This window comes from Felis catus, chromosome B4 (assembly GCF_018350175.1).
Source record: "Felis catus isolate Fca126 chromosome B4, F.catus_Fca126_mat1.0, whole genome shotgun sequence".
In the NCBI taxonomy this organism is placed as follows: Eukaryota; Metazoa; Chordata; class Mammalia; order Carnivora; family Felidae; genus Felis; species Felis catus.
Window position 1 is genome coordinate 67,302,006 of NC_058374.1, and position 15,063 is coordinate 67,317,068.

Below are 15,063 nucleotides of genomic sequence, written 5' to 3' on the forward strand. Positions count from 1 at the left end.
ATGAGTTGAAAAAAGAGGCTAGAAGAAAAAGTAGGCTTTGGCTTGCTGGTCTTTGAGAAAGTAGTGTAGAGCCAACATATAGTATTCTCTTCTCTCTTGGTCTGTTTTTGTGTTTCTCACTTCATGAGATGACTTTGTCCCTACATTTCTGTCACTGTTTCTTTGAAACTGAGATGTGAGATGTATTTCCAGACATTACTTCTAGCTCTCCCTGACTTTTGACTCTCCCTCGTTTTCTGAATATCTCTTTTGTTTTCCCTTGTTTCGTTTTGTTTTGTTTTTTACTGTGTCATTGGTTGTCTTTGGACTTCTCATTTCTATGTTTCATGGCTAATAAATAAAATATGTTACAAATATAAATTATTATTACTGGATAGATTAGTGTTGGGCCACTGTAATGTCATACATTACATGGTACCATCCATATTAACACATGGATTACCTCATCTGGTTTCCACAAGTTTTTCCATATGTTCCCCATTTTGGACTCAATGATACTGATATTCAGAAAGATTAAAGTAGCATTCTAAAATTACTCAGTAAATGGAAAAAACAGATAAGTACAGCTAGTTTTTTTTCTTTTTTTTAGACAAATTATTTTCTGTCAGAGATAATTTGCTCAATTGTATATAACCATTCATCTATCTATGGACATTTGGGCTCTTTCCACACTTTGGCTATTATTGATAGTGCTGCTATAAACATGGGGGTGCATGTGTCCCTTTGAAACAGCACACCTGTATCCCTTGGATAAATACCTAGGAGTGCAATTGCTGGATCGTAGGGTAGTTCTATTTTTAATTTTTTGAGGAACCTCCATACTGTTTCCAGAGTGGCTGCACCAGCTTGCATTCCCACCAACAATGCAAAAAGAGATCCTCTTTCTCCGCATCCTCGCCAACATCTGTTGTTGCCTGAGTTGTTAATGTTAGTCATTCTGACAGGTGTGTAAGGTGGTAAAAAATATATATATTTGTTAACCTCTGAGAAAATGGTACTCCTCATAGTATCAGTTCTGTTATTTTAACAATCATGTAAATACCAGTATTGCTTTTATTGCTAGCACATTATTTTGTTTTCAATAAGGACACAATTACTTTCTTTTAAACCAGAAAAGTTTTTTGTTTTTTTTTTTGTTTTTTGGTTTTTTTTTGCATATAGAGATCCACTTGAATGGTATTTTATGGTAAATAATTGAAATTGTGTATATGTACATTTACCATTTTGGCAGATTCTTCTTTCTTTTTTCAGCTCATTAAAGTTAATTATTCTAATAGTTTGGTTTCCAAATTAAATGAAAATCAAGATGCTCTCAGTCCATCATATAAAACAGCACATTTTGGGTCATTATTCGAAAGATTAAACAGGTAAGCAAAGATTTTTAATTTTTTAAGTAATCTCTACACAAAACATGGGGCTCAGACTTAACAACCCTGAGATCAAGAGTCACATTCTCTACCAACTGAGCCAGCCAGGCGTCCAGGAAAGCAGTTTTTGAAGGAAATAAAGAGGCTGCAGCATTCTTTGAATATTAATTTGATTTTAATGGACACATTTTTTTTAGAAATGTAGACAAACCTAAGTAATACTTCTAGAAAAAACACTGGAAGTTAAATGAGCATTTAATTAAAATAGTTTTAAGTAATTATTTTCTAATGTGCACAGTCTACCTTTCAATTATTTAAAAAAGCTCATTTGAGCCAATGTGTTTGCATTTGTTTTATAACATTCATAAATTGCTAGTTCTTTTTCTGTATCATAAACATTTATTTTTCATATTTGTGGTAGTTGATCAGTGCCCCACTTTTATTTTCTAGCTATTTGTATATAAATCCTGGCTCATTGTTTTAAAATCCATTAAACTTGTAAAACCAGTTTGAATCACTCTTGGTAATCGTGGTGAGAAACCTTGACTCTGTAATCCTATCCCAGTATTCCTCATTTTAGTAAATGACACTACTGTTCACTCACCTGCTTACACCAAAATTAAAGTTGTCCTTGATTGCTTCCTTTCCTTCAACTGCCAATATCTGTTACATCAACAAAGTATTGCCAATTCTGTATTTTAATAAACTTTAAAGTTAACTACTCACATTTCTACTTCAATAGGTTCCATCCCAGTACCACTACTGACCATAGCCTGGATAATTGTAATAACCACATAACAGTTCTTTTTGTTTTCTCTGTCCTGAGATGTATTTATTATTATTATTTTTTTTTTTGCAGCTCTATTGATGTATCATCAACGTGCAACAAACTGAATTTATCTAAAATGTGCACTTTGCTAAATTTTGACCTGTGTCAAATATAATGAACATATTCATCATTGGTAGTTTCTTTGGGCATCTTTGTAATCTTCCTCTGGCCACTTCGCATCCCTTACTCTTAGCCTAAGGCAACTGCTGATCTGCTTTCTATTAGTCTGTATTTTCTAAAATTTTATGTAAGTGGCATCATATAGTATGTTGTCTTTTTGGTCTAGTTTCTTTCACTCAGCATAATTATTTTGAGATTCTTCTATGTTGTTTGTTGTGTGCATTGATGTTCATTCCTTTTTATTGCAGAGTAGTATTCCATTGTATGGACACGGCACAATTTATTCATCTGTTGATGGACATTTGGGTTTTTTCCCCTCCAATTTTGGCTATTCCAAACAAAGCTGCTATGAAAGTTCATATAAAAGTCTTTGGACATACGCTTTCATTTCTCTTGGGTAAATATCTGCAAGTGGAATGGCTGGGTCATATGATAGGTGTATATGTAACTTTTTTTAAGGAACCAACAGACTATTTTCCAGAGTGATTTGAATCATTTTACATTCCTGTCAGCAATGTATGAAAGTTCCAGTTGCAACACTTCCTTGACACAGTTGGTACAGTCTTCTAAGATTTAGTCAGTAGTAGTACAGCTTTCTCCCTCTATCTGAAAGCAGAGCATTCCTATGAAACCTTTCATAAACTGAAATGGTGTTGTAAAGCAAAGATGCAATTACAGTTAGCTTACATGGAAAATTTTTGGAGCTTTCCCAGACCCCAAAAAATAATCTCCCTTAGGTTTTTCTAATACCTTAGGACACATCTTGCTAATGATGCACAAAATAAATTGGGATAAGGCACAGATGCGCACAGACACAGTTCAAAGCTGCAGTAGCTTGATGCTGAGATGCTGAGTGTAGTTCTGGGGAAGGAGCCTGGCAGTGCCACTCTTGCTGCTCAGGGTACGGTGTACATGCCGCGTCTCTGACAGCTTGCTGCAGAACAAACACTGACAGCTGTTTTCACTTCTCGCCTTTTTTTTTTTGTAAAAGCAAAAATCCTTTTCAGATTTCCTTGGGTTAGTAAAAATAGGTACTAACGTAGATCTTTCATAAAAGCGAAGTGGCATAATGTAAGCTTTTGAAAAGGCTGGATACATGTATCTCATTGTGGTTTTAATTTTACATTTCCCTAACAACTAATGATGTTCACAGCTTTTCATGTGCTTATTAGCTATTTGCATATCTTTGGTGAAATGCTTACCCTTTTTATTTCTGTAATTTTCTTTTTGAAGTAAAAAAAAAAAAGGTTTTGATTTTGATTGAAATCCAGTTTATTAATTTTTTCATTTATGAATCTTGCATGTGGTGTCATAGCTAACAAATCTTTGCCTAAACCAGGGTCATGAAGGTTTTCTCCTGTCTTGTAGTTTTAGATCTCACATTTAAATCTGTGATCCATTTTGAGTTAATTTTTATATATGGTGTGAAGTGAGTTTCAAAATTCATCATTTGCATTTGAGGAAAGGAAAGAAAATCTTTTCCCCGCTGAATTGTTTTGGCACCCTTGTTGAAAGTCAGTTCACCGAAAAATGTAATTTATTTTTCCCTTGGAATCTCAATTCCATTCCATTGATCAATCATGTCTGCTTTTATATTAGTGCCATGCTGTCTTGATTACTATAGCTGTATTGTAAGTTTTGAAATTGGGAACTACATTAGTCCTTTAATTTGTTCTTCTTTTTCCAAAATGTTTTGGCTCCTAGGTCTTTGCATTTCCATCTAAGTTATAGGATCAGCCTGTCAGTTTCTATTTAAAAAAGAAAAAAGAAAAAGAAAGAGCGAGAGAGAGAAAGCAAGCCCACTTGGAATTTGGGGATCAACTTGGGGAAAATTGTGACTTTAAAATTAGTGATTCTTCCAATCCACAAGCATGAATTGTTTTTCCTATTAGTTTCTTTTTTTTTTTTTTTTGAATGCAGCTTTCATTCATAGTAATATGAATGAAGCTTTCTTCATAGTAATCCTAAATTTGAACTGTTCCAGATGTCCATTAAGAATAGAATATTAAAGGGGTGCCTCAGTTGGTTAAGCATCCAACTTCAGCTTGGGTCATGATCTTGAGGTTCGTGGGTTCAAGTCCCACATTGGGCTCTGTGCTGACAGTTTGGAGCCTGGAGCCTGCTTCGGATTCTGTGTCTCCCTCTCTGCTCCTCCCCTGCTTATGCTCTGTGTCTCTCTCTGTCTCTCTCTCTCTCTGTCTCTCTCTCTCTCTCAAAAATAAACATTAAAAAAATATTATATGTACACGTGCAACTAGTGAAACATTGTGTGTCAACTCTACTTCAATACAAAGAATAGAGTATTATATAATCATATAATGGACTAATACACAGAAATGGAAAAGAATGAACTACTGATAACTTACAGTAGCAAGTAAAAACATGGATGAAACTCCATACCAAAGAGGACCATTGTATAATTCCATGTATATGAAGTCCAAAGACAGCCTTGATTAATGTATAGTGACAGCAAACAGAATGGTGGTTACTGTTGGGAGTTATAAACTTGAGGAGCATGAGAAAACCTTCCAGTATGCTTGAAATGTTCTCTCTCCCCAGCCCCCACAGTTTTATTGAGATATAACTGACAAAAATAAATTCAAATAAATGGTATGCTTAAGGTGTTCAACATGACGATTTGATATACATATATGTTGTGAAACGATTACCACAGTCAAGGTAACTAGCATATTCATCACCTTATGTAGTTACCTTTGTGTATGTGTGTGTGTGTGTGTTAAGTCTATGTAAGAGATGCTCTATTAACAGATTCCAAATATGTAATGTATTATTCTAGTCCCTATGTTGTACATTAGTGACAAATATAACGTACTTGTGTTTTAACTGAAAGTTGGTACCCTTTGACTAGCATCTCCCCATTTCCACCCCTGGCCCCTTCCCCAGCCTCTGACAGTTCTGCTCTTTGCTTCTTGGAACGTGACTTTTTCGATTCCACATACAAGTGAGGTCACATGGTATTTATCTTTCTGTGTCTGGCTTATTTCACTTAGCATAATGTCATTCATATTCATCCATATTGTCACAAATGTCAGGATTTCCTTATTTTTTTATGGCTGGACAGTATTCCATTGTATTTAATCTTTAATTTCTCTTAGTGTAATGTATTGTGTTCAATAAAGCCTTGTGCTTCCTTGGCTAAAGTTATTCCTAAGCATTTTATTCTTTTTATGCTTTTGTGAGTGGTATTATTTTCTTAGTTTCATTTTTGAATTGTTCTTTGCTGGTATATAGGAATACAATTAATTTTTTAAGATTGATCTTGTCTCCTGTGACCTTGTTGAACTCATCATTAGTTCTACTAGTGGTTTTGTAGATTATTTAGGTTTTTCACTGTTACTGGATTACGTTGTCTATAAATAGAGATATTTTTAATGGTTTTTCAGTCTGGATGCCTTTTACTTCTTTTTCTTGCTGACTGCAGTGACTAGAATCTCTAGTATAGTGTTGAATAGCAAACAAGCAAGGCAAGAGAGGGCATGCTTGTATTATTCCCAGTCTTAGAGAAAAGCATTTAGCCTTACACTATCATGATGTTAGTTGTAGGTTTTTAGTAGGTGCCCTTTATCAGGGTTAGGGAATTCCCTTCTATCCCTAGTTCTTTGGAAGTTTTTAGTATGGATTTTGTCAAATGTTCTTTCTGTGTCTCTTGAGATTATCTTGTTTTTTTTTCTTTTATTCTATTAATATATTGTATATTACTTTATTTTCAAATGTTAAACCACCTTAGGTTCCTGGGATAAAAGCTGCTTGATCTTGGTATGTAATCCTCTTCATATCTTGTGGGATTTGGTTTGCTATTATTTTGTTGATAATTTTTACATCTCTGTTCGTGAAGAAATTGGTCTGATTTTTTTCTTGTGATGTCTTTGTCTTTGGTACTAAAGTTGATACTGACTTTACAGTAGATTGAGTTGGAAGATGTGTCCTCTATTGAAGTAATTTGTGGAGGATTTATATTTTTTCCTTAAATGTTTTTGCACCTGCTTTACTTAATGGGATGACTTTTAACTACTATATATATTTTTTAATGTCTTTAGGTTTTCTAATTTCTTCTTGAGTCAATTGTGGTAGTGTGTGTTTTTCTAAGAATTTATCCATTTCATCTAAGTTGTGTAATTTGTTAGCTGTGTGATAAAGTTGTTTATAGTATTTCCTTGAAAACCTTTTAATTTCTGTAAAGTTGGTAGTGATGTCGTCCCTTCTTTAATTCTAGATCTGTGTATTTCTTCTTTTTCTTTCTTGGTCAATATAGCTAAAGATTTTATTGATATTTTTAAAGAACTAAGTTTTGCATTTCACTTGCTTTCTTTGTTATTTTTCTGTTTTCCATTCCATTGATTTGTGTCTTAATGCTCATAATTTCCTTTTTCTGCTTGCTTTGGGTTTAGTTTGTCCTTTATGTGTGTGTGTGTGTGTTTTGTAGATGCTTAAAGTGTAACTTTAACTTACTGATTTGATATTTTCTTCTGATTTAATATAAGTATTTAAAACTATAAATTTCCCTCTAACCAATGCTTAGAGGTCAACCAATGATTGCTTGGAGGTTGTGTTTAAACATATTGAGCTAATAAGGCTTTTTTTCTGTGTGCAAGAACTCACATTCAGTCAGGGATGAGTAGATACCTGATGCCCTCTCTTTTTTTTTTTTTTTTTAATTTTTTTTTTCAACGTTTATTTATTTTTGGGACAGAGAGAGAGCATGAACGGGGGAGGGGCAGAGAGAGAGGGAGACACAGAATCGGAAACAGGCTCCAGGCTCTGAGCCATCAGCCCAGAGCCTGACGCGGGGCTCGAACTCACGGACCGCGAGATCGTGACCTGGCTGAAGCCGGACACTTAACCGACTGCGCCACCCAGGCGCCCCACCTGATGCCCTCTCTTGAGTGTGTATACAGCTTTACACATGTATGCAGCCTTTCAGACCGCTGGGGTATTTGGGAGTTTTCTCGATCTCCCTATGAAATTTCTGGATGGTTTTTTGCTTGCTCCAAATATAGCAACCCCAGTTAGCTGTGGTGATGGGCTTTCCTGAGGGCTTGCCACCAAGGTAATGATTATTTTTGGCAAATTCCCTGGGCATGGGGCTCCTCTGTCTTCATTCCTAGACTACTAAGCATTGGTAGAGCTATCAGCTATGGAGCTGGGGGTGGGAGGGAGGTAACTTCCCAGGGCTCCACAGTGGTAAGTGTTCAGTGTTAAGGTTTAGTATTTTTTCTTGAAGTACTGCTTCTCAGTTTACTGTATGCCTTGGTTACTCTCCAGATTCTGCAATGATTGTTTCTGCAAGTGTTATCTGTTTCTGTCATTGCTTTTGGGCGACAGGATCTGCCAGACTTTTCACTTAATTCAAGAGTCTGTCCCATATTGATTAATTTTTGAATGTTAAATAAGCTTTGTATTCAGGAGATAAACTCCACTTAGTTATAGCATGCTATCCTTGTTATGCATTCTTGTTTTTGATTTGCTAAAATTTTATTAGGAATTTTTGCATTAATCTTTATGAGGGTTATTCTTTTCTATATTTCTTTGCTTGTGATAACTTTGTCTGGTTTTGAAATCAGCCTAATGTTGATGTCATAGGGTGATTTGGGATGTATTCCCTAATGTGTAATTTTCTGAAGGTTTATGTAGAATTGATACAATTTCTTCCTTAAATGTCTGATAGAGTTCATCAATGAAGCCAATTGGTATGGAGTCTTTTTTTGTGGGAAGGTTTTTTTTAAAAACTATAATTGCCATATTTTACTAAATACAAGGCTAGCCTGATTATTTTTTCTTTGGGTGAAATTTGGTAGTTTGCCATACAAGGATTATATCTATGTTTTATCTATGTTGTAGAATTTATTGACTGAAAATTAATAATAATCTCTTGTTATGTATTTAAAATTTTTAACATTTGTAGTGATGTCTTTTCTCTCCTTGCTAATACAGATAAGTTATGTCTTTCCCTTCTTTTTCCTGTTTTAAATTGAAGTATAATTGGCCTGTAACATTATAGTAGTTTAAGGTACAGTGTAATTAAATATTTGTATACATTGTAAAATAATCACAATAAGTCTCGTTACCGTCTGTCAGGATACAAAGTTACAAAATTCTTATGTTGAGAATTTCTAAGATTTAACTCTTAGCAAATTTCAAGTACGCAATACAATATTATTGACTATAGTCACCATGCTATGGTCACCATTACATTCCCATGACTTACTTATTTTATAATTGGACTTTTTACCTCTTGACCAACTTGACCCATTTCACCTACTCCCCAACTTCCCTCCCCTCTGGCAACCACCATTCTGTTCTTTGTATCCATTAGTTTTGTTTTGTTTGCTTGGTTTTTTTTTTTTTCTCAATTTTTTAGGTACATAAGTAAAATTACGTTATTTTTCTTTATTTCTCTGGCTTGTTTGATTTAGCATAATACCCTCAAGTTCCATGTATGTTGTTACTAATGACAAGATTTCATTCTTTTTTATAGCTAATAGTATTTCATTACATACATATACATATATATATATATATATATATATATATATATATATATATATTCCCCATCTTATTTATCCATTCGTCTATCTTCGATGGACACTAGGTTGTTTCCATATCTTGGCTATTCCAAATAATACTGCAGTGAACATTGGAATGCATATATCTTTTTGCTTCCCCCCCCCCCCCCCCCCGATTATTCTTATTTAGAGATGTTTACCTAGGGTGAAAGCTGAGGTCATTCATCAGAGATCATTTTTCTTATCCAGTAAAGGTGTTTTAGTACTGTAAATTGTCCACTAACTGGTCCTTTTGCTGTATTCTCCAAATTTTGATATGTTTTGTTTTAATTTTCATTCAGTTAAATATCTTCCTAATTTTTCTTTTGATTTATTTTTCAAACTATGAGTTAGTTAGAAATTTGTTGTTTGATTCCTAGACATCCTAAGGCATTCCTTTTATCTTTCTAAATTAGTTCCATTGTGGACAGGAAACATCCTTTGTATGATTTGAATCCTTTCACATTTGTTGAGACTTGTGTTATGGTCAAGAATGTGGTTTACATTTTTTGTGATTATTGATATGGTAGGGTTTCAATAGGTTCTCTTATTATTTTTTATTTGTCCCATATCTGTTTATTTTTCCTCTTTTTCTACCTTTTTTTAATTTGGGTTTTTTTAATGGCTTTATTTTTTTTTCTTGGCTTATTAGTTATGTCTGTTTTGTTGTGTTTTTCAGTGGTTGCTTTAGTTTATAGTATATATTTTAACTTATCACAGAGTATCTTAAAATTTTACCACTTCAAGTATACTATAATAACATAGTATGTTTCCATTTCTCCATTCTGGCCTTTGTGTAATTGTATTCATATATTTTACTTATATACATGTTACAGATCCAGTAATAAATTATTGCTTATCTGTAAAAAGAGCTAAAAAATGAGAAAACATGTTTTTTATATTTAAGTACAAATTTACTGTTTTTGATGGTCTTCATTATTTTGTGTAGATCTAAATTTCCATCTGGTGACATTTTCCTTCTAAACACTTCCTTTAATATTTCTTCTAGAAGGGTCTGCTAGTGATGAATTCTTTAATCTTTCGTGTATTTGTCTCTCTTGTATTCTTGTTGAAAGATGTATTTTGACTTGCATTTTTGCAACAAGAAATTTGTCATTTTTAATATCTGTATATGCAGTATACAATTTTTCTGTTTTTAAGATTTTTCAATCATGTGTTCTCTACCATCGACTTTCTACTATGGATTTTATCCATTGCTTAGGATGTTCATTTTCTTATCATTTCTTGTGTTTGGGCTGTGTTGAGCTTCTTAAATCTGTGAACTTACCATTTTTATCAAATTTGAAAACAGTTTAGCCATTAACTTTTAAAATATTTTTTTCTGATTTCTTTCTCGTCTTTGGGACACAAATTCCATGTAAGTTAGCCCACTTGAAGTTGTGTCATAGTTTGCTAATGTTTTGTTTTTATATTTTCAATATTGTTTTCTTTGTTTCACCTTACATAGATTATATTGCTTTATCTTCAAACTCACTAATTGTATATTCTTTGATGTCTCATCTTCTCAAATCTGTTCAGTATAGTTTTCATCTCTAGAAGTTTGATTTAATTTTTCTTTATATCTTCCATGCATTTATTTCAACATGCCTAGTCTTTCCTCTTTCTTCTTGAAAATAGGGAATATAGTCATAATAACTGATTTTAATATCCTTGTCTACAAATTCTATCATTTGTGTCATTTCTTGGTCTATTTCTAATCGATTTTTCTTCTCATTATGGGTTGTAACTTTTGGTTTCTTTCTATTCCTGGTAATTTTGTTTGAATTATGTACATTATGAATTTCATCCTTCTGGTGTCTGGAAATTTTTGTATCTGTATAAATTATTGTAAGCTTTGTTCTTGATACAGTTTAGCTACTTGAAAATAGTATGATCTTATTGAGGCTTATCTTAAAAACTATTTTTTTTAATGTTTATTTTGAGAGAGCAAGAGCGCACGAGCAAGTAGGGGAGGGGCAGAGAGAGAGGGAGAGAGAATCCCAAGCAGGCTGTGTTGTCAGTTCAGAGTCCGACACAGGTCTCAATCTCAAGAATTGTGAGATCATGATCTGAGACCAAATTAAGAGTCAGGCACTTAACCCACTGAGCCACTTAGGTGCCCTGAGGCTTGCTTTAACTTTTTAAGTGGGACCAGATATGCCTTCAGTCTATGGTTAATTTTGCCCCCTGCTGAGGTACACTTCTGAGTACTCTGATTCCCTTTGAATTATGAGGTTTTCCACTCTGGCTGATGGAAATACATTTTCCATCTATGTGTGAGTTCCTGGACTTGTTCCATCTTCTCCTTTTAGATGTTTTATTCCCCTTCCACACCCCAGCCTTGGGTATTACTTCCTATGCATGTGCTGATCAGTACTTAGCTGGAGATTTGAGAACTGTCTGTAGAACTCCAAAGTTCTTTCTTTGAAGCACTTTCCTTCATGATACTTTGCCCTGTGAACTCTATTCTCTGTATGCTTTCTGAACGTCTAGCTCTGTTTTTTCAACAAAGGGAATCTCTGAGCTCTGACTGGGTTGTCTATTTTTATTTTGCGGCTTTTTTTTTCTTGAGAGAGAGAGGGTGCAAGTGAGTGAGGCGCAGAGGGAGAGAGAGAGAGAGAGAGAGAGAGAGAGAAAAGTGGGGCTCACCGGAGCTTGTGTTTTACCTCAAGTGGGGTTCATGTTCACCCAATGTGGGACTTGAACTCACAAACTGTGAGATCATGACCTGAGCCAAAGTCAGATGCTTAACAACTGAGCCACCCAGTCGCCCCTGTTTTGTGGCTTTTATACTCTGTAGGCAGTAAGCTAGGAGCAGTCCTAGGGCACACCTCATTTGCTGCGTTCTCTCTCTCTCTCTCTCTCTCTCTCTCTCTCTCTCTGATCATTATCCTGTTCTACCTGATGGTTGATGTCTGAAAACTTTTGTGTCCTATATTTTGTCCAATTTTTTAAATTGTGTCAATTAAAAGGGGAAATCCAGTTCCTCTTACTTGATACTGGCTAGTTGGAAGTTTTGAAATTTATATTCAGCTAGCAATCAAACTCATATTTTTCAAGGCAAAATGCAAGTCAGTTTTACTTTTGTATGTAGAACCTTTCAGTGTTTCTTATTGCTCTCTTAACAAATAAAGCTCTATCCATATGATCCAGTAATTCTACCACTGGGTACTTAACCCAAGGAAAATTAAAACACTAATGCAAAAAGATATATGCGGCCCTATGTTTCTTGCAGCATTATTTACAATAGTAAATTATGGAATCAACCCAAGTGTCCATCCATAGATGACTGGATAAAGAAGATGTATGTATATATCCATAATGGAATGTTACCCGTCATAAAAAAGAAGGAAATCTTGCCATTTGCAGCAACATGAATGGATCTAGATAGTATAATGCTGAGTGAAATAGGTCAATCAGAGAAGGACAAAACCATATGATTTCACTCATATGGAATTTAAGAAACAAATAAAAAAAAAAGGGGCAAGAAACCAGACACTTAAATTTAGAGAACAAATTGGTGGTTACTAGAGAGGGATGGGTGGGGAGGATGAGTGAAATAGGTGAAGATTAAGAGTACATTTACTGTGATAAGCACTGAGTATGCATAGAATTTCTGAATCACAATTTACACCTGAAACTAATATAACACTGTGTGTTAATTATACTTGAATAAAAAAGTGAGGTTTTGTATACTCTGGGTTCTTTTAAAACCTTATATCATAGGTGTTCTTTCACTGATTCTATTCAAGCTTTATTCCTTTCTTTTTGTTACTTAAGTGTACTGCCAGTCTTAAATCTATGCTTATTCTATTCCCTTGATGATGCTTACTCCTTTCTTCACATGTCTGGCCATTCTGTTTCTTTTTCTTATTTATCACTTCCTTACTAGGAACTTTCCTGACCAAACTATCTGATACAGGACTTCTAACACAAGTTATTCCATCATGTGATCTTGTAGCATCTATATAACTGTTGTAATTATCTTTTTTATTTATTTCTTTTACCCTTTGTACTTATTGATGGTTAAGTATTTATTTTAAGAATTTTCCTTTTTTCCCCAAAGTTTTTTTTTTTTATTTGTTTATTTGTTTGTTTAGAGTGAGCACGAGCAGGGGATGGGGCAGAGAGAGAGGGAGAGAGAGAATCCCAAGCTGGCTTTGTGCTGTCAGTGCAGAGCCCAACATGGGGCTTGATCTTACGAACTGTGAGATGGTGACCTGAGCCAAAATCAAGAGTCGGACACTTAGCTGACTGACTCACCCTGGTGCCCTAATGGTTATGTATTTATAATTTTCCTGAACTAGAATATAAGCTGTGTTGTCTCTTTCTACATAGTAGGAATACATTAAATGTGTTTAATACACATAAATAAGCCTTCCTTTACGTTTTTTTTTTTTTATTTAGAGTAATAAAATTTCTCTGGTGTTAAGATGTATATTACTGCATAGTATAGGTTATGTCTTTTGGTATAACATAATAGCATCAATCTGTCCAAAACATCAATGAGACCTATATCGAGAAACAGTGTAGGATCGTTATCTATGAACATACATGGGTAAAACATCTCTCTCTGCTTAAAAGTAAACTTAACTCTTTTATCTCTCTGCCCACAACACATGGCATAGTGTCTGGAAACACAGCAGACGTACATGCTCATTAAGTATTTAATAAATAACTTAAAAAATGGAAATCAGAGTTTTGGTGGTCTATATATCTTTTCTAAATTTCTTTGTTACCTCCAATCTTTGGAACAACTCAATCCCAGGTAAATTTGTTGATAGTCAATGGCATTAAAATCCAGAATATCTTGATTTCTAATTGTGTTCTATGATAGTTTTGATCTGGTACAAATTGGACATGTTAGAATTATGATTTCCTCATTATAAGGAACTTAAAGTTATCTAGTCTTACCTTTTCATCTAATTTATCTTATATCTTAGATTACTTATATACGCACTTGTATATGTTTTTCTGCCTTGAGAACTTTAGAATTGTTAGGTTGAAAAAAACCTGTTCTAATATTCCCATGATTATTTGATTTTATGTTTTAACACAGGATAACTTTTCTCTGTACAGTCTTTAAATATCTTTCCCTGGTTAAATGAAGCAGCAGCTACACACAGTGTCTAGGTTATTCACTAGATCTTGTTACAGAAAACAAACTATATATAGGTTGGGCATATTTTGTTTTATTAATATAATAGTAAATTGAACCCATACTAATTTTTCATGTTGAAATACTGAACTAATTGTAGATTAATTTTATACTTACTAAAGCACTAGAAGAATACATTAGACAAATTCCCACCCAAAGCAATATTTTTTTAATTAAAAAAAATTAAAACATACTCTAGGTAATTGTTAGTAGCTACTTGATATGTTCTCTAAGAATTTAAGTGCTTCAAAATGAAAATGCCCTATTTTTTTTCTTTCTAAATATGTTTTTATGTATCCCAAAGTCCAAGAAATAGGAATTTCCTTACTGGAAGACCTGTTAGAGTTATGGGTGAAGATTGTGGAAGCATGAATGAGCAAAGACAAACAGACTTTATTACTGAAAAACAATCAGTACAACCTATTTGGAGAGAAAATAGAAGAGAGGTTTCAAATTTTCTTGAAGACATGAACCAGCCAACAGCCAGCCTTATATCAGAGAATTGTAACTCTTTTATTAGTGAAAATGTGATCAATTTATTAAACACAGATCAACAGAGGATAAAGAAAACCTTTGACAAGTGTGGTTATGACAGTATGGGAGATAATTGCGCAAACACAAGTTCTGATAAAAATCATTCAGCTGGTCAATGCATTAGAAGTATTTTTACAGATCCAGAGTTGACTTTTGGTTGTTCGACTTTTAATGAAACACATTATCCAGAGAGGTGTCAGCCAAACAAGAAGTATCAGAAAGAGTACAACAATAATGAAAGAAATACTTTTAAGAAGGATTGTTGTATAGCCAGCTCTGAAAATAAAGGTGAGTGTCATACATGAAAAACATAATTTATTGGGGTTTTTTTGTTTTCAGTTTTAGGTGTGTGTGTGTGTGTGTGTGTGTGTGTGTGTGTGTGCGCGCTTGCGCACGCGTGCCCTCGTGTGTGTGTGTGTGTGTGTGTATATGTGTGTGTGTGTTTAGGAAGCCTTATGAAATTAAAAATAGCATTGTATTATATGACTTTTT

At 34.0% G+C, this 15,063-nt stretch overlaps 1 protein-coding gene across 1 annotated transcript in view; it reads left to right on the forward strand.

Moving 5' to 3' along the window:
- Window positions 1-15,063, forward strand: part of CB4H12orf40 (chromosome B4 C12orf40 homolog) — a 94,100-nt gene that overhangs the window by 45,701 nt on the left and 33,336 nt on the right. Inside the window, exons 8-10 of the mRNA XM_045061646.1 lie at window positions 1,252-1,367; window positions 2,570-2,713; window positions 14,342-14,859. Of these exons, the coding sequence (XP_044917581.1) occupies window positions 1,252-1,367; window positions 2,570-2,713; window positions 14,342-14,859 (778 nt within the window). The remainder of the gene's footprint in view (window positions 1-1,251; window positions 1,368-2,569; window positions 2,714-14,341; window positions 14,860-15,063) is intronic.